We start from the raw sequence: 20,381 nt of genomic DNA on the forward strand, positions 1-20,381 counted from the left end.
ACAGTTAAAATATATGAAATATATGAAAATATATGAAAAAAATACTGTGTAGAAATGTTAGCAAAACTATCATATAATGCCTCACATCAGAGAAAATAACTAACCTGGGCTAGAACACTCCTCTTTGACCATCAACTATTCAATCTGTACCTCAGACCAAGCACATTAAATCCGTTCTGGCACAGTTTAAAATTCTGTGTATTCCTGCTATTTGACACCATTAGGTTTCATACAATTAATGCCTCAGCTTTTAAGAGTTGTTTAAGTGTACCAGCACCCTTTTTTTCTTTTTTTTTTCTCCCCAGAAACAGATTATTTATTCCTGCTTTGTGCCCAAAACTTCTGATTAATGACAGCCTCACACCTTGTACGTGACCATTTCTCATGTCTTGTAGGTACTTCCTATTGGCCATTATTGCCAGCTGCAGCCTTATCCAGAATTTTTTTCCATCACATGAAAATAATTCTACAGTTGAGGAACAAACAATGATTTTTCTGAATATTTCATCCTGAAATATTCAACTAAGTGTGTCTTGTAACTCAGTCTCTACTTATTATTTAAACAATTTGGTCATTAGTAGATTGATGATTACGTGTAAGTAATGACAGGTAAACATCTTATGTATTTAAATTTCACCCCAACATCTGCTCTCCTATCCAGACCACTGTGCTGAAAACCTCATCCAAATGTCACTATTTAAATCCTGTTTGTGGGATTCCCTATCCCACCTCATCTTCCCCCTCACATGCTTCTCAACTGCTGGTTGCCACCTTTTTCATGCTGATTGATGGCAGCAGGGGGAGCACCAGGAACATGGGAAATGCCTTCTTATTCCACTTGTGCCCACCTCAAGAGTGGGGGAGCTTCCAAGGGAGAGCAACTTCCAAAGGAGAAGCAACTGCAACTCCAAAAACCTCTTTCATCCCAAGAACACAGGCTGCTCCCATCTGTCAACTTCAGCAGAGAACACAACCAAGACCCCAAAAGAACAAGAAGCACAAATGTTGCATCTGCCAAGCTCCAGAACTCCATGGCTCAGGAAACCGCTGAAGTTTTTTTCCAAAAGACAGCTCACATATTCTACCTTGTTGATGCTTTGCCCAGATCAGTGCCCTCACTGATGAGCTTTTGGCCCATGCACTAAAGCACATAATGATTGAAACTACTCATAGGTCATATCTGACATGGGCAAAAGCCCCATGCTATGAAAGCATGGCTGCAATACTCAGAAGTGAATGAATCTGGTTTTTGCTTAAACTGCAATGTCACTGCACATTGACTTAAAGACCACTTCTAACAACATCAGTACACGTTCCCATTTATACTTAACTGCTCCAGTCTTTTACAATGGGGTGATTGCCACATACACCACTGAATTCAAGCATGAACAAGCAGAATTGAGGGTCACGTTTGAATGAGGCATGAAATTAAAACTGGCTTTCCTAAACATGTGTCTGTTTTAATACAAATATGCCTCTTTATATTTCAATGCAACTGACAAAAAGATCCTAAAAATACTTAATTTTCACTCTCTCCATTTAACAAAGCACATTGGATAATAATCAGTAAAGAAAAAATGATCAGGACAATAAATCTGCTGAAGAAAAAAAATAAAAGCTATCAAATACTTCATTTTCTGATAGCTATATAGTTCAAAGTTCTTTGTATACATACAAAGTATACACCTGGGAATCTCAGATTTTTCTTATAAAGATAGTGAAACTATAGCAGTTTTTTTTAGCCTCACAATTACCTGAAATATTCTCTTTTCAGCCCCTCTTTGCTTGGTATATTCTTTAGGCAGGAACTCTTTCAGGCTAGGGAAAAAAATATTCCATAGTTAAAGGCTCCTTCTTGTGGACAGATGCTTTCCATACATCTTTACTGGCACTAGGTCCCCCCAGACTCCCTATTGTGGGTGTTAAATATCTCCACAACAAAACAAAACTAAGTAGAGCAAGAGCAAGAGGTTACCTTACCACTTGAGTTGCTGCCCCATGTAGTACCTTTTAATGTTTTGAAAATTCATCAAAAATAAATAATACCTGGGACACTTTCCAATTTTAAACTGTAGGATGTCTATCAGCAGCTCAGAGGGTTTCATATCTAAATGTAACTACACTTAGTGTAATCTGGGAGAAGGGGACATGGAGGCTTGAGCCAGCTCTGAGTTCAGACACTGCTGGAACTTCATAGCAGCACTTTGATTTACTGATGTGTGGGACCAAGCTCTTTCTCTGTGTCATCCAAGAAGTGTTAGAACAGTAATACTATACTGAAGAACTAGACACTAATTTAAGTGGACACTTAACACCACTGTGTTGTCTCAAAGTAAAAAAAGAAGCAGTTTTAATTCCTGCAGCACTCAGGTTCTAAGGCTCTCAGAACATGGATTAAATTAAACGAGTTCAGCCTCCATGACAGAGTTCAGTCAGAAGGAATCCCTCAACACCTCATCTGTCCCTCCTTGCTGTACAATAAAATAAGCCTTTATCTCAGCCAGATTTTACCCTAACCTGAGGGCATATCAGCATTATGCTTTAACAAAAAACTGTTCTGGACTGTACCTTCCCATCTGGAATATTCTACTCTGATGAAACCATGTCATATATTCAGCAGGTCATTTTCCATCTGAAAAAACTTGCCCAGTTTAAATAATTAGTCTCTAAGGATTCCCCCTACTTTGGACTATTAAGAATCATAAAGTATGACTGGACATTGACATCCTTATTCTTATTTATTCAGTAAACAAGCAATAGACTATACTAGGATACAAAATCAGACGTTTTGAGAAGGATGGATTATTTTAAACAAGATTGGCAAAAAAATTGCTCAACTGTTCTGTGGGAGTTGCTTTGTTTTTGTATCTTGAGAGTGTTTTTGTTGGGTTTTTTGTTTATATTACGTGCACTTTTTTTGTTTGTGTTTTTAAACACAAAAGACTGCCATTGCAGACAATCAAAAAATAGCGCAAAAAATACTAAATTTGGATTTTGTGCTTCAAAAATATTACTCAGTACTGAGATCACACATTTTGTCTTTTCCATAAAGCTCTAGCATTATAAAACAAAGTAAGAACAACTGCCCTTGCTAATCTTTCTTCTAATGTTCGCATACATCTCACTTATCCATGATAAAGAAATCTCTTCTTGGGGACTTATTTGCAAAGACACGTCATGGGGTAGGGAAGGCTGAAGAGTCACATTAAAACTGTAGATAAGGACTGAATACAGCTTATTATCTTAAAAAGCTTATGTATCTATTTGAATAGTGTATCCATTTATCTATATTGGTGTATCTATTATGAAACAACTGGTGATTTTATACAGAATTTCACAGGTTCAAACCAGTTTAGTTAAATTCAATTCCAAGGCAAATTAAGAAAATAACAAATCCAAACCTGAATTAAACAAAGTTTCATTCTGAAAATAGATTTATATAAACAAAAAAATCATAGCTATCAAAGCACTTTAAATTATCATCTAGTATTAGCTAATTTTCTCAGCTACCTGTATGCAGATAAACTATCAAAACCATTGCATTTTTAAGCTTGTCTACTTCATTTTTCATTAATATAACACTTAAAAAAACATTGCTAAGCAAACATTACTTGGAGCTTCATAAACAGCAAGAGTTAAGAAAACAACTTTGTGCTTTGTCCACTAAACACAATTGTAATACCCCTGCACATGTGGGTGGCAGTTGGATTGGAAGTTTTTTCCTTCTATCACCTTCCACTTTTTTTAAAATCAAGAGGCAACTGATCACCTCATCTGAAAGGGTGAAATGCCAGTTGTGAATAGACTGAAATGATTTTAACTCTACCTATAATCCAGATATTTTCTTTACAGACACAGTTTCACTTTATTTTGCAGCTTTTTAATGGAGCTAGCAAAAACAATGTAAATATCTTCTCATTTAACCTTCTTTAGTCCCTTAAATTACACATATTAGAAAGTGTACATTGAATTCAGTTAAAAAAAAACAGCTAATAGCAAGCAGGGTTGATTTAACTTGGTTTACACTGAGTTTCACCTTCCAGTTCCTTAAAAAGTGACGTAAGTGCCAACACTTTGATTGTTTCTCATTAGCACCAATGTGTTCTCAAAAAATACAGCTTAATTCAGCAAACTGGGTTAGATTCAAGAATTGAGCTCAGCATCAAGCTCACTTATCATTTGCAGCTTATCTGTTTGCCAGTGTGCTTGCAAAGAAGTGGAGGTGTGCAGTTTTGAGGTGCTCCTTTCCTATCTGCAGATGAGCAGTGCAAGCTCTTTATTAGATATTCTCTCAGTAAATTCAGCCCCAGGGTACCCTCTGTATGTGCCATGCCAAACTAGTTCTGTACCACGAAGTGCACAAAGAAGGATAGTTTAATGCTTTCACAATTTACTTTGGCATGAACTTCAAGGGAATTCCAACAACCAATACCAATGTCTTAGCAAGATGCAGGCAAAAATCTTCATCTGTGCCAAGAATATTTTAGCAGTTACAAAAAAGGATACAAAAGGTCTCTCTACACAAACATATTGTAGACAGGCAAACTAAACTAAGCTGTTTCCAAACAGTATAATGAAATACTACTGCTATTCTATCCTGTGATGGTTTTTGCGTGAGCTGACAGATTCTCCTTAAGGGAACCTGTAGCATCTTAAGGTTTCAGTGAGTGACTGGATACCTCTCAAATGTATTTCACATATTGAGCTACAGCATACAGTTTATATTAAACAAAACTACAGTCTTACTTGAAAAGCATCAGTGTTTATGCACCAAACAGTAGAAAATAGTTGGATGAAACTTTAAAAAAGCTTACTCTTTTGCAAGGGAATAAAAAAAACATGAAGTTTTTTTTCCTGAAAGGATAAGAGATGCATCTTCAGAAAAAAATAATGATCATTTAACTACACTATTTCTCTATATTGTTCATAGTGAGTCAGGATCACTTGGCTCACTTAGACTCACAAAACAAAAGCATGAGGTTTCACAACAAGGCTGTCATGATGGCTATGTAAAATAAAGGTATCACTACTAAATCATAAACATGTACACTTCAAATTAGGAGACAATGACCAGGGACTTACGGTTCTGGAGCAGGTTCATCTACAGAGGAGAAAACTGAATTACCTCCAAATGAGAAATGCTTAATTTTATGAAACTGATTAAACACCAGGACAGAGAGCAATTACACTTGGTTACCTGCCAAGTTTGGTTCAAATACAATCAAAGCCCTAAATGAAAATAAAACAAGAGCAGAGAAAAATGCCCTACAGAATATAAGAAGGTTCTGAATTTTGGAATTCTGGTTCAAAATGGTTTCCACTGGAGTAACATTATTTTTCTAACAGACTGTTCAGTTACTTATACCTTTCATCTCTATTAGGATTAAAAAAAGATATGCATGCTATATGAGTGATGGCTGTTTCATGATGGGTTCCAAACTATCCAGCACTGCATAAAAAGTAGAAGTGTCATCCAGCCAGCAGCTTCATACACCATAAAACACACTCACTACACGGGGCTTAAAAAAAAGAAGAGAGAAAAACTTTCCACTGAAAAAACCCAGCAGTACATTAGAAAAGCCTAAAAAATTTAAGCAACTAAACGCTGTTCAGCAGTCTGCAAAAGCCACTGGTTAAGCTTGTGGGAAATTACTGCTTTAAAAATTAAACGCAACTATTTCTGGGATCATCTAACTCTTGAAATCATTACCATGACACAACATTATCTTATCATGACATAATATCCCAACAATTTGCTGCAGGAATACTCTTCAGTGAGTGGAGTGAGAAGGAAAGAATAAGCAGACAATGGACAAATACCAGAGAAAAATTGTTGTGTAACTGGTCACAGTTCTAGGAAATTAAAACCAGGGGTACACTGAAGCTGTTACACTGGGCCCCTGTAATTCTTAGACACCAGTAGTTCTAATAGGAACGATTTGTGGGTCAATCAGGAGCAGTCAGACAGTAAAAAGAAAAGCTGATAATTAATTGGAACTGAAATATGTTTATTTGCATAACTGAACTGCTATTTCAGGAATAGACTTCAGAAGTGAAGTGTTTCAAACAACCAGAGCTGCAGCACTGCACATTCCACAGCAAGACACCACCTCCAAGTGATTCCCTGAGATACCATAAACCCCAGAGCAGCTCACAAAGGAAGCCTGAGGTAGCACTGAGCAGTCTGCCAGTGGAACAGGACAGAAACCAAATATGCACCTATTGTTCTGTGCCTCCAATTAAGGTATTTATGAGCCTCATATGTAGGCAAGGCTTGATGGACTGGGCAGTAAATAGCTCTCTTTTACCTTCCTACATTGCTTTCCTCAGACTTTGGCCCTTGATTAATTCTACTGCAGGTAAACCAATCAGAAAATCCAAATCAGTAGAAAAATGGGACATCTAAATGCCCTTAACTTGCCCTCCTGATAGCAGTAAATTAGGTATCACAATAAAGATTAAAGGATGAGCCACTTGTAAGCAGGACTTCTGTCCATGCCTGAAACAAAGAGCACAGTTCTATAATTCCATTCATACAACACCATGAGATGTTGAATCTGACCAAGTAATTAATGCCACTAAAAAGTTTGGAAAATTTAATTTCTACACACAGGAGTATTCACTTTATTCAAATGACAAAACTTCTTTCCACCCTTGTACTTTCCTGGTACCAAGTGTGTACTTAACTGGCACTCTGGGAGGAGACAGTGCCCTTATTAGTGCTGTCTAATAAGCCACTGCCAAAGGTCCCCTCATCAGCTGAGGCTGCCAATTTGTGCAATAAAGCTCCTTTCACTGGGAGATTTGCTATTGAAAATACACTGAATCTGATTACCTCTGCTTGGATTAATAAAATGTGTTTAATCTGTGACAACTCAACATTAGTTACACTTGACGTCACCCAAATTTAGAAGTTAGAAGTGTTTACTCTAAAAATCCAGGTTTATGTTTGTGTTCTACATGAGGTCCAAACTGGATCTGTGCTTGAAAGCCTCCAAATTCACAAGCCTTCTCAAAGGAGACAGGATGGGAGCCATTCAGAATGTCATCACGAGCCTAGAGGAGACAAACAAAGATGTGTGAGAGACACCTGGACAACTAATCCATCTCAAATTCCTTGAAAGCTTGAATACAGCCAGCAATTTTCCTTCTGAATGTCTTTATTATTCCATTCTGGATGTATATGTGACTAATAAAACAAAGGGCTAGATTTTTTCATTGTGAGTATCTATGGAGAGTTATTGAAGCTATAATTGTATCAGCTTTGATCAAAAAGAGAATTTGACAGCCATTTCCTGATGCATGTGTAAATAAAATACAACCTGCACATACATTTCTGTCTATGTGCACAGATATGTACAGATGCATGTATGTGCAAATACACACATGGAAAAGCTTTCATCCCACTGCCTCATACAGGGGGAAAAATATCTCCATAATTATTAGGTAAAAACAAAATCACTGTTACAGATACAGCAACAGGGACAGGCACGCAACATTCTTCTTCCTTCTGTGCAAATTTGGTGGTCATTGAAGATGACAGATTTTATAGCTTTGGCAGTAAAAGGCTCACCTACCCATAGACAAAGCAATGGCAAAGCATTATCAACACATACTGTCATACCAGCCTGAATGAAATATTTTAGTTGCAGGAGAATAGCTCAGTGTGATAGTCCTCTAAAATACTTCAAAAAGGTACTGCTGTTCTACAAGTAAGAGAACCTTACCTTTTGCCTCAGATTTTTAAAATGTAATTTATAGCAATATCAAGTATAACAACAGCACATTCCATTAAACTTTCAATTTTTTTTTCCTTTGAAAAAAAAACCCCAAAACTTTAACAAAGAGTTTAAAGCCTACTTTTTTTCAGACTGAATTGCAGGCAACTGCAATGGCACTTTCAGCTAAATATTATCGTCTGCATAAAGCTCCTCTGACAGTTTAGGAAACCTGTCTAGATGGATTCCTACTGTGTTACATGACATGGTCCCTTTTTGATGGAAAGCCTGCCTGCCTTGTGTGCTGTTTGGTTGAAGATTGGAAAGGAGTACAGAAGAAGCTCTCACACTGATCAGGCAGAAGAGAAAAAGACATGAGAAACGGAAAGCTGTTCACAAGACTGACCTGAGATTCCACATGACACAGACAGCACCATCCAGAGAAGAGAAGAGGGAGAAGAACTAAAAAGAGCAATATGGGACTGAAGGCATGTACCAATTTTAAGGAAGCAGGATGTGAAAGCCAGTGGAGTTTGGCTCAGTGTTCATCACTGAGTTAAAAGTATTTGATTTAAAAAAAAATTAGTAAAGCCTCTGTACCATCATGTGTTTTTGGAGGGCTAGACAAAAGAACAAAACTAAAGCACATCCAGAACAGGAATTCTAGAAGATAGAGTATTTGAGCAGCAAATTTTTTCTAATTCACCTACATGAGTTTCCTCAGACAAGGTAGACTCATACTGTACCTGAACATAAAGCAAATTAAGCTGAACAGGATCTCTTGAATCTACATTCTGGTCTGAATAAAAGAACTTCCGTCTCAAGAGCAGTGTTTCGTTTTCATCCACTCCTTGCTCTCTGAAGGTCCGGCTGTGATCCAGCCAATTCACTGCAACAGAGCCACAGACATGCACACTGTTAAATCCACACTGCTGCCAGTGGTAACAGCCCTTGTGAAACTCATGGGAGAATTGCCTTTTCCACTGGTGGGGGAAAACTCCACAAGAAATGTTACTTTCATTTCTGGGGCTAGTCATCAGTGCTGAAGGTTTGCTACAAATGCTCACACAAGCAGCAGTGCTGAGAAACAAGTATATACTAGAGTATAATATTGAAGAAACAACTATAGTAATGTTTTACCACTAAATTTAGATCTTAAAAGATTCACAATAAAATAAGTTCACCACATTTTAGCTCTAAACCAAATGATTCTGTTTACCTTTCTTATCCCTGAACACAATTTTAAAACATCTTCCTGCCACTTACAGTTAACCTTAGTGTCTTACAGAAAAAACAGTTATCATGACCTAGCACACAAAACAAATCAAATACTCTCTTAGTTCTTTGGCAAACTTCACTTACAGTTAAAACTTATATATTCAAACACAAAACTACCATTTGATGGCTTTCAGTAGGCATCATTTATTAAACATCCAACTTCAAAATGAAGGGACAAAAACAACCCTTCACACTGAAGTTGGAATGCCCCTACCAAACACATACCAAAATGCACTTCAAAACACCTGCTAACTCTCAAAGGCATTAACTTATCCACTCATTTAATTTAGAAAAAACCTCAATTGCAGACAGCACTACATAAAAAAGGGATGCAAAATACAGCCAGGAATCAACTGAAATACAATGAATGGCCACTGCTTGGCTTCTTTGTATTATACTGTGGAAAGATATTAATAAAAAAGTTTCCCTGGAACACATTACTCACAGTCATCATCCGTGTGAAGCTTTGCCTTCAGTTTTTCCATTTTTCTTTCATCACGTAACAGTGTCCTGTCTTTCTTAAGTGTTCCTGTACTCTCCTCTTTCTTCTCTTCGATGGTCTCCTGGATTAATGAATATTCCTCATAATTTGTTATTCCTGGAATTATAAATAAATCCAATATCTGACCTCATCTTTCCAATACATGATTTCTTTGTCATATGCTGCATTTGCCACTTTCAGAAAGGTATTAAGTGTAAGGTATTTTTTTTCTGCTGCCTACCAAGAGAAGCTGCCAGTTTAAAAACATGATGGAATGTAAAATAACAGTAAATTTCAAAATGGAGACAGGCAATAGTAAATTTCATGGATGCCTACAATTGCTTCCTGAGGACTGAGTAATTTCAGCTTACCCATGATGTAAAAGAGATGTGGCAGAGCCAACTGAGGAACAGAAAGAATGTGAAATTTGTGATTTTTTTGTTTAAAGTGCTATGACTCAACTCTTCCTGTGAATTTTACATGAAACTGAATGAAAAATCAGTTCAAAGTATTTAGCATATATGCTAAGTTGTTCCCATTTCTTTGTTCTGTTTGGGAAAGCATGTTTATATTACACCAGACAGCAAATTAGATGCTCACCTATGAATGTCATGACCACATTCATGACAATAAGTCAAACTAATTTTTGAGGTAAATTAGTAGCACATTAGAATCCAACATACAAAACCTCAAAACTGAAATAGATGATTCACTTTCCAAGAAAAGCAACATAAATCAAATTAAGGCCACTTGAACTCTAAATGAGATTTAAGAACTGTTTTAAGACTTATCAATCCATGTTGGATGCATACTTGTAGTGAGTGTATTAAATACAAATTTGTTTTTAAAAATGTCTATTTAGCTAAGTATTGATACAGACTACAAGCAATATGACACATTTTTGACCAACTGCTCTGGATGGCTTCTGTATGTTATTTTTACAAATGATACAATTTTGTGATCAACTCTTAATCATAACAACACTAAGTCCTAAGCTTGGGAACATTTCAAGGTCAGCATTGTTCCTCTTTTAGCCAATTAACATTGAGCATAAATTCAGTTCTAAACCTCTACCTCATAGCAGGAAAGAGTACGTAAATGTAATGTACAATAAAAGATTGGTACCTGTACTGTTGGGGAACTTTGTGCCTTCAACTGCTAAATCCTGAAGTCTAAGGATACAGCTGACTCTCTACAGACTTTGATAAAACCTGGACAACAGGTTTCAAGAAAGTGTTTGGTAAGCAGTAACTTAAAACAAATTTAAATTTTTCACATGTATGCCAGTTTCTAGCCACATAACATCCTAACAATCAAAATTTAAATATGACAGAAAAGCAAATTCTTAAGCATGTGGGTCCCAAAACCTTACCTATCCTGCTGCAAATGGTAACCAGCAGTTCACCCACTGTTTTAGAATCATCCACCATGACTGTTTTCACTGAACCATCCAACATACGTATTTTCTGAGGTCTCTGTTTCTTTTTGTACTCCAATATATCCTAGGAAGTAAACACAACTGTTTCTAAATGCTTTTGGAAGCCACCACAAGCCAAGCCATTACCTTAGATGCCTAAAACAGGATTCCCTTCCTGCCCTCCAAGCTAGATTTTTCCTTTGTTACAGTATAGACAAATGTACTCATTTCATAAACTTGAGCAGTGACTGCTTTTAGATCTGCCAATGTCAATTTTCAAGGACTGTCCTAAGTGGCAAGACCTGGTCAGGGCAGAATAGACCAAAGTACCTTTGTGCTGTGAAATCTAGTCCAGCATTTCAAAACGACTGCAACGCTGTGGTTGCAGCAAGCTGGCCAGAACATAAGCCAGTATGACCTCACCACCTCCAGTACACAAGAAACCAACTCTAACACAAGGTCACATCAAATATAAAGTATATAACCAAAGTTATTTTTCAACTTTCTGTTAATCATTCTGTGAAGACACTACTGACCACAGTAGCTCACAGGCACAACCTGAATGCAGGAAAAAACTGATATCTGAGGCACAGCAAGGAAGAGGACTAGGTCAAGTTCAGGAACAGACTCAAGACCCTCCCAGCCCTCCAAATGCTAAACGTTCTCCTTGCTATTTAGGAAGCAAGTTTTCTAAGAACATGATGATGAAGGAAGCAACAGACTTGCACCATACCCCATTTCTCAGCATGTAGTAATCCAGTGTCCTTCCAGCCTCCAGCCATATACCTTTTCGAGGATCATCATCTGACAGGAACAATCCATAGTCAGAGGCTGTGGGACAGAAGAGACAGAGACACATTGAAAAATATCAAACCTAATAAAGCAAACGTGGTTTTATTCAGGGCTATTCAGATTCAGGGTTAAGCCTAAATTATACTTACCTTCCATTCTTAATAAATTTGGATAGAATATTTTCCTGTGCTTAATGAAAAATTTAGTTTAGCAGCAGATAGCAGGGTGCATTAGGCTTTACAGAAGACTTGAAAAAAAGCTTCACTAAGCCATCACATCTTCGCATGTCACATCTACTGTGTATTATATTTGTAACTACTTTTTTTTGCGACAACCTTTTTTAAATGCTCGCAGGTCCTGTTTTGGAATTGACTAACCAAAAATATAAGCATGTTTGGCCTTAACCACAGTGTACTATTTCAAGTGGCAGTTCTATTTTCAAAACACAGATTGCTTTCAACCCTCCGCAAAATGAGTTTATTATAAACTTGGGAATCTTTCGGGTAGATGATTCAGGTTTAGGTATTTAATAATATACAAGGCTTCCAGAATTATATCCATAGAAAACACAGCAAAAACTTCTATCTTTTGAAGGCTAAACAATGCAAATTGATTCTTTCAGAAGTAAATGATAAAATTTTCACTGCCACACAAAACCAAACCCAGGCTTAGGTTTTAAAGACTAAACTCCAGATACACAAAATGAAGCGTCATGATTTTAAGGCCTATCGATATGCATGAAGAACCAATATAGACTGTACTTCACAAACAACAAATAACCATTCAGCAGAGGCTGCTCTGTTTGCAGTTCTGCAGGTTAAGCTAATGCCCCTTCTCATGGCCAGCAGTGCAGAGTCTGCTACAGCAGCTCTGGGCCCTACCTTGTTTACTTTCAGCCATGTGTTAGGACCGTTTGGCCAGAAAGCCAGGTAAAAATACCTACAATTTTTGGATATTATTTCATCCTTAAATGCCATGTATAGCAATAATTTACATTTAACAGCATTTACCTTAAACACATGATTACTTATGCAACTACATAAAAGATCTTAAACATAATTGATAGAAGTGCAACTGACAGCCAATGTAAAAGGAAGAACCCTTCCACAAACAACTAAGAAAGATGAAAAACTTTCCCTGTTGACCTTAATTAAAAACTCCCCTGAAAGGTCAAGTGATCTGTACATATAGGGATATTTATGATACAGATTCAGTACAGAATCACTTCTGTAAGATTTTAGAAATTGTGCTTATAAATAGGTTGTGACCTTTAGAAACAGACAAAGTGCCTTGCAGAGAGCACAGAAGTACCAAGGAAGCACAGACTGCTCTGATACTCATTTGTGGTGCATGCACCTGGTAATGAAACAGCAGGAGCAACTGGCACAAGAAAATCATGGCCACATTTGTGCTGGGACCAGGCTTGTGGGAGAAGTGAAATGTGCATAGCTGACAGCCATAAGTATATTTTCTGCTGTGCAGAACCAGTTTGTCAACTGTACTATACCCCTGTGAATCTTCTGAACCAACAGGCAAACACACACATATTAACAGCCACCAAGAAAGGGAAAGGATATGTTGGAAACATTTCTGTTCATTACTCAATCTCATTTTTTGAAGACTCTTAGTGCACTGCAATCATAAGTAATGGAAAAGCCCTACTATAAAATCTGAGAACTCCTTGGCTTTTCTTTGAGGTTCATGATGTTCAGGGATATTTATCACTCAACTTCTCCCAATTTAACAGTTTTCTACAATCACAGCCTTGAGAGATCAGCATGGTAAAAATGCACAAGTTTTATCTGACAACTGAAGCTCTGTAACTAGATTTCCAAAGGACTCCTGCAAAGAAGAAGCAATTCTCAGTAATAGTAAGGAAGTCCATTATTAGGAAGTTTTTCTAACAAGCCAAGATTTTTGAAATGGCTGTAAAGGTTGAGAGCTTAAACCTCAATAAACAGCCTGCTTTAAGAATTACATTCCAGTAGCATTATATACAATACAGCACCAAAGGGCTTTGAAGTATCTGAATTTTTTGACAACTTTGGCTGTGTTAAAACCAGATCTTTCGTCCATGGTGTTTCCCAGTCTGTATTCACCTGATTTTCTCAATAGATACAGAGACAGTTACATTTGATTAACATGTAGCACCATGGTAACTATGGTATGCACAGCATGGTGATGATTTTAGTTATTAACCAGTTTCAAACATTTCTCTTTGCACATTTTGGAGGTGTCCAGCCATTCTTTTGTAATTCGTGCTGTCCCTTCCTTTGCTGAGGCACTAAGTAAGTCTGCACAGATTTTCTTAGAACACATTGCCAGAAACACTGCTTTAAGTAGGTAATACCAAAAAAATGCTCTCCAAGCAGGAGAGCAACTTCTCGTCTTTTAGGCAAACAAGATATTTATTAAGAAGTTGAAGTTTGACTAAAAACATCCATTGTAGGACAAAAGGAAGAAAAACAACTCAGCTACTTTCTGTCACTTAGAAATCTATTTGCACTTGTTTCCTTTCACTCCAGATCCCTACAACTTAAATTAAAAAACAACCAAACCCTCCAACATAAAAAACAGGATAATGTCAGAAACCCCTCTGGGTTCATGTCCATTTTCAATTCAGCCAATGAAGTGGGTAAGGACACATTCAGGAGCTCACCTTGCCCTGTTTGAGCCTCTGGCACTCGCTCACGAATAACTCGGCAGGCGTCGTACACGGCAGTGGATGGCTCAAACTGCATCGTCTTCACCACGTTGCACTGACGGACACAGATCTTCAAGGAAAGAGCTACCATGGTGCCAAGTCTCTTGCAGGTTCCTACTAGAGTACCTGAAAAAGCAGTAATGGCATTGTTGCTTACCGTTTTTCATTTAATGCTTTAATATAATCAGCTTTTCATTAAACAAATTAAACTAGTTCAGTAGAATTACATTTATTCAAATGCACTTCTGTATAGAGTCTCATTAGTATCATCAAGCTAGAAACTAGCCAAAACATGGTGTAACATTTTCTTCGTGTAATGGAAACTCACTTTTCAAAAACTTGTGTACACATGCTAAATGTTCATACTTTCTTTGAGGTAGGTTAAAATGGTGCAAAAAACCAACACACATATTGGGTATATTGGCAACATATTTACTGCTGACAGAAAATTATTTTTCTCTCACCATACATTTTTATTTTATCATCTAGACTAGCTTGTAACCAACAGCTTAAAATAACAACTTCATCAAAAGTAGGATTTTCTTAGCACATAACTACTCTTTCCTGAAGATTCTGAAGTGTGCAATATAGTGTTATGGTTTTTCTCAAGTCTCCACATAGACCTGCTAGATGTTTTTAGCCGGTTGCACAGCTACAGAGAGCTTCAAGAATGAGTTATTTTTCATTTCAGCTATATTTCAAAAACTACACCAAATCTGACAGCATTTTTTTACAGAAACAGGAAGCAACAGATGCTTTTTGTATTGTTTCATTTTGTAGATAGTCTGGGTTTTGTCTCCAGTGTCTTTCCTTGCTGTTTTAACAGACCAAACCACTCTTCCATCACTAGACTTTCCACAATGATCTCCAAGAACTCTTCAGAACTTAAATCCATTCTCCATAAATACAGAATACACTAGAATCCCCAGATAATTTCTGCATAAAGTGTTTTTTTTAAATATTAGTTTCCCAGGGGATCCTAGTGATTAATTTGAAGAGCTGGAAGATTATTTTCCTCAGGTTCAGGGGCCTGACTTTACTTTTCATCTGACCCATATCTCTCACAACTGCCAATTCCAGAGTGCCTGGCAGCCCAGACTGCCTCCAAACCCGGCATCCCTGATGAGCCCCTGCTGGTCACCAGGACTACATCCAGCCTGGTAAGGATGTCTATCACCTGCTGTACAAATTACCCCCTCTGCACTTCCTGAGCCTCCTGGACTGCCCTTGGCTCACAGGAGTGGATGGAGTCCCCCAGCAGGACTAGGGCCTGTAGTGCCTCCTGCTGCTGGAGCAAGCACTTTGTCAGTAGGCTCCCCTGGATCAGTTGGCCTGCAGCAGACACCTCCCACGAGGTTTGCCATTGTTTCCTCACACTCTGATTCTTATCCACAGGCTTTCAACCTGCTCACAGCCATTCTTCAGATACAGCTCTTGGCACCCTCTCCCTCTCCTGATGTAGAGGGTAACACCTCCCACCTCCCTCCAGTCCTGTCCCTTCTGAAGTGCCAGTAACCATCAAGAGCTACACCCGAGCCATGGGATTCATCTCACCAGCTTTCAGTAAAGGCAACAAAACCATGGCTTTCTGGCAGCAAGGTGTACTCTTGTTAGTGTGACAAAAGGCTCTACTAGCTAATTTAAAAATAAGCAGGGGCCTTGTATCTTAGAGAATGTTCTTTTTTAAGTACATTGTTTTGGTTTCCAGCTTTTCAATATTTTCACTTTGTGATCGTGCACCACATAAACCATGAACATGCATATCAGAAAGAATATCAAAAGAAAGCCTAGCCTTGCATTGTAGAATGATGCATCCCTATGCTGTCCCTGCCAGATGCTCATTAAATCCATTCTGACAAAGCTCCATCAAAATGTGAGTCCACAATACCCACAGCTAAGATGCTCCATTTTTATTTTTCTTTTTACTATTTCTTTTTTACATTTTGGATGGTTCTCCCTCATAAAAGTTTGCAACTTAGGTTCTCCACTCTGCAAAAGAATGTTTTTTCCCTTTCCTATATGAACAGATATGCAAATTTATACCTGATTATCTTTAATGCACTTTTACAAGTTGGGAACCTGTTACTGTGTCCTCCCACCACCACTCCTATTTTTTTCCCAGGGTCAAATTTAACTCAAAGAAGGAAGAACCTAAATATATCAGCGGTCTGGTTTCCTTCAGTTCAGTGTTCTTGGTTTCAGAGACACCAAAGGATGCTTCATCTGAAAAAAAGCTTATGAAAAGAGCTCATGACTTATCAGCTTCCTCCAATAGCATGTTCTCAAATTGAAGAGAAAGGTTTTCATTTGCTTCCTCCAAATTATCCTCAGCCTCTAAATCTCTCCATTTGGCTTTCAGTAATAAATGGGATAGGCAGTTTCCATCTCCTGGGTAACAGCCAGAACAGGACAGCTGTTTTTTCTCAAAAGATCTAAGAACTTGGTCAAGAAAAAGGGCTGAGATCACAGAGAAAAATAAGGCGAAAATAACTTCAACGTTCCCTTTATCTTCTATACACTGATTCACATCACATTTAAATATTTCTCTGTGCAAGTAATGGACTCTCTGTGCACCCAAAATCACTCAGTCTGTGGAATGGCTGACCAAAACTTAAAAGGATCCTGGAAATTAAGGAAATTTTACATGGAATGGTTTGCCTGGTACTGTCTAATTCTCTGTGAGTAATAAAGTAGGAAATTTCTAAATCAGACTGTGACTAATCTGTGCTTGTAAGGTGGGAGACTGGAATAATAAATAATGAATCTGACAGCTTTGGGAGGAATAGCAGCAGCTTCTTAAAAAAGCCACAGAGCATAACTCAGAGAACCCAGTGCCTGCAGGTATATATCAGAGTGTGTATGTCAAGGCCTTGAGCTGAACCATCACAGGGCTCACATTCTGGAAAATCTGGAAAAAAACAGAATTCTAACCAGTGCTTGAATTAAGATGAGCAGGCCTCGGTGTGCTCACAGAGATACCTTGCCAACAAAGCAAACAAGCACAAGTATTTCAAGCACATATTATCCAAGATAATAAGATATAAGGTAAAGTAATAAGATATTATCCCAAGATGTTATTAAGGACTGAAAAGTAAAACAAGAATAAGGCAGCAATAAGGTTCTTTAAAGTAACTTCAAGCTGGAGGAATGTGTGCCTCTGGATTAAGGAGTGAGTATACACAATTAGCCAGATCATCTATGGCAGGAGCACCCTCCTGCACAGCAGCAGGAGGCAGCTGGGTCACCCTGGGCTTTGGTCCCTGTCCCTTGAGCAGACACTTCCATCCATTTGAACAGCCCTTCTGCAAGTGTCACCTGAGTTACTGTATCCTTCCCCAAAGCTCGCCGCCAGGATACATTCTCACTAGAGCTGGGATGCTGTTTCATTACATGCTGTTACATAAATTACAAAGGTGTGGGCTTAGAGGCAGATACATGCTCCATGAGCAGTTAAAATATTTTTCTTTAATAATTTCTCTTCATTAAAAAAATTAAGAGAAAAATCTGAAAATTCTGAAAATCTGAGGACCAATATTACAAAATTAAACATTCCTTCATATCTCGTAAAGTAGGTATTTTCAGTGAAAATATTTGAACATTAAATACACAAAAAAAGTTATTTGATGAAACACTTAACATATTAAAAGATATTAAGTCTATTTTACCTGAAATTAAATAAATCTGTAAATTGCTTATTGCAAGTCACAAACTAATAATTTGAACAAAAGCTCCAACATATTTGTTTGAGAAATGTTCCCAAATTAACAGGAAGAAAGTTAATGCCAAAACACCCCCACCCTTAATTTCCACTGGAAATTAATTTAAAATTGCTTTTACGCTTGGTGTCATTCAAGAGGAGCAAAACAGAACTAACTAAGATCTAGTAGGACTGCCAAAGCTGAGCAACAAATTAATTTATTCATATCCTACTCCACCTCTTCCTCCATCAGTTCCAACAGTAATTTCTAGAAAGGTATTTTCTAACTAAACCGTAATTTCTACACACTGTCTGTGCTACTACACACTGTCTGTTCATAGTAAATGAACAGCTTTTGCATGGATTTACTCTCAAACTTCCTAGTTCCACTTCTGCTTCACCAACAAATGGCTTTCCCAAGCAGCTCCTTAAAAAGCCTTCTGTAACAGTATGCAAAAATGAGTTGTCTGCTGTTTGTGAATGTTAGAAGCATTGAGATGGATGACACACATATGATCAAGTTCAGACTTGCCCTAATTAGAGAGCTTCCATGATTTTTTTGTCAGGCTTATTAAGTGAATACTAAATCAGTGTAGGATCCAACTCTACACTAGTGAAAATTTCACAAGTTGAGTCAATACTGTGAATGTAAGCCTCAGGTAATGCACAAAACAGGTCTCCATTCCACAACACCTTGCTGAGATAACTAACATGATAAAACCACAATTACAGAAATTCCAGAAAAGATTTCCCAAGAAACTAAATGGTACCTGAGAGTCCAGCTCTGCTAGACTGGGAAGGTGGCACTGACCTCATCAGCTGCTGTACACAGAGACAGACCAAGGCAAGGGGCAGCAAAGTTATCTCAACAAGCATTTACAAGGCATCTCAAGAGACATGTAACACAAGGTAAATAGCTGTTTCTCCCAATACTGACAAGGACAGAAGTTTGCATCACATAACTTCTGCAGCAATCAACTATCATCAAGCCAGAAGCATAAAATAAAATACAACAGCAAAATAAAGTTGCAGGGAGAAGGGGGATTTAGAGGGGAGACCAGTTAATGGACACTGACCTCCCTGATCATTTACCTACTCACCTGGCTTAATTCATATCATTCCTACCCTCATATTTACAGTGTCTGAGCTGATGAGGCCTTGATTTTATCTGTATATTCTGAACTGCAATGCTAAGCAAACAGAGAATGCAAAATGTTAGCTCAATGCTATGAGGACATGTGCATTTCACATCCTTGCCAACTGAGTGTTGAGGTAACACATAGCTCAAAACCACCTGCATTTCAAAACCAAGCAAACGTGGAACAGCCACCACTGACACTGCCAAACACAGACCACACCCATCCAGTTAAAGCAAAGTTGTCACTGCCAGTGCTGTGGTTAAAAGCAAAGCTCTGCCATGATTTAGTAAAAGTCTGTCTCCCTGGAGATATTTCTTAACTGGTTCATTCAAGCTTGAGCAAACACAAATCTAGGTCATGAGACTGTCACAGCCTAAAAGCGTGTATGTGTACATGCTAGTAGAGGCAAAGCTACTATTTTTATACTAGACTAACTTTGTAACAAAATCCAGTGGAACAGAAGTCCTCTACTCTTTTCAGTATTCCCACCAACTACCTGCTGGCACTGGGCACCAGCAATTCAGGACAGATGACATTTTCAATTGTTCACAGAGGTTGAACATCTAATTCTATTGTACATATGAAATACTTGTTTAGTGGACTGGTGTCTGCTAAGACCTCTGTGAGCAAAATACACTCTGAAGTACAAACCCATCTGAACTGATAGCTTTGTATACTTCCAAAAAAAGCATCATACTTCAAAAATCAAGCATAATGGAACCACAAGGCAAGCAGACAGGCAGCTGATTGCACAGGCATAAAGAGTAACAACACCCATTGTACTCTAAACTCACAATGACACCTATGCTGGCAAATTATCTTAAAAGAGGTGGCACTGCACCTTTCAAGGAGCCTTCTCTTCAGTGCTCCATTGCTGTCAATTTGTAACTCATTTATACCATGATGCTCTTAAGGGCTGCCATTAACAGACTTTCTGAGAAGACAAAGCTGATTCTCCACCATAGCACAATATAGGAACCAAACTATCATCTGTGGGTTGCACGCGTGAAATGTATGCCCACACGTCACAGCAAGGCCATCATCAATTCCTTGCTGGACAAGACACTGTGAAGATGTCATTACTGATTGTTGCCATTCCACTGGGAACTGTGAGGTGCTTTCAGGGATAACAATCACTCATGCACAAACAACACA

General features: G+C 38.0%; 1 protein-coding gene across 1 annotated transcript in view; it reads right to left on the reverse strand.

Annotated features, from left to right (window-relative positions):
• The window catches only part of TLN2 (talin 2), a 148,030-nt gene that overhangs the window by 84,583 nt on the left and 43,066 nt on the right, over positions 1-20,381 (reverse strand). Inside the window, exons 4-10 of the mRNA XM_053988590.1 lie at positions 14,346-14,516; positions 11,628-11,725; positions 10,850-10,979; positions 9,442-9,594; positions 8,465-8,607; positions 6,929-7,056; positions 1,755-1,818 (exon numbers count right to left, since the gene is read on the reverse strand). Of these exons, the coding sequence (XP_053844565.1) occupies positions 1,755-1,818; positions 6,929-7,056; positions 8,465-8,607; positions 9,442-9,594; positions 10,850-10,979; positions 11,628-11,725; positions 14,346-14,481 (852 nt within the window). The 5' untranslated portion in view covers positions 14,482-14,516. The remainder of the gene's footprint in view (positions 1-1,754; positions 1,819-6,928; positions 7,057-8,464; positions 8,608-9,441; positions 9,595-10,849; positions 10,980-11,627; positions 11,726-14,345; positions 14,517-20,381) is intronic.

This window comes from Vidua macroura, chromosome 12, assembly GCF_024509145.1.
Source record: "Vidua macroura isolate BioBank_ID:100142 chromosome 12, ASM2450914v1, whole genome shotgun sequence".
In the NCBI taxonomy this organism is placed as follows: Eukaryota; Metazoa; Chordata; class Aves; order Passeriformes; family Viduidae; genus Vidua; species Vidua macroura.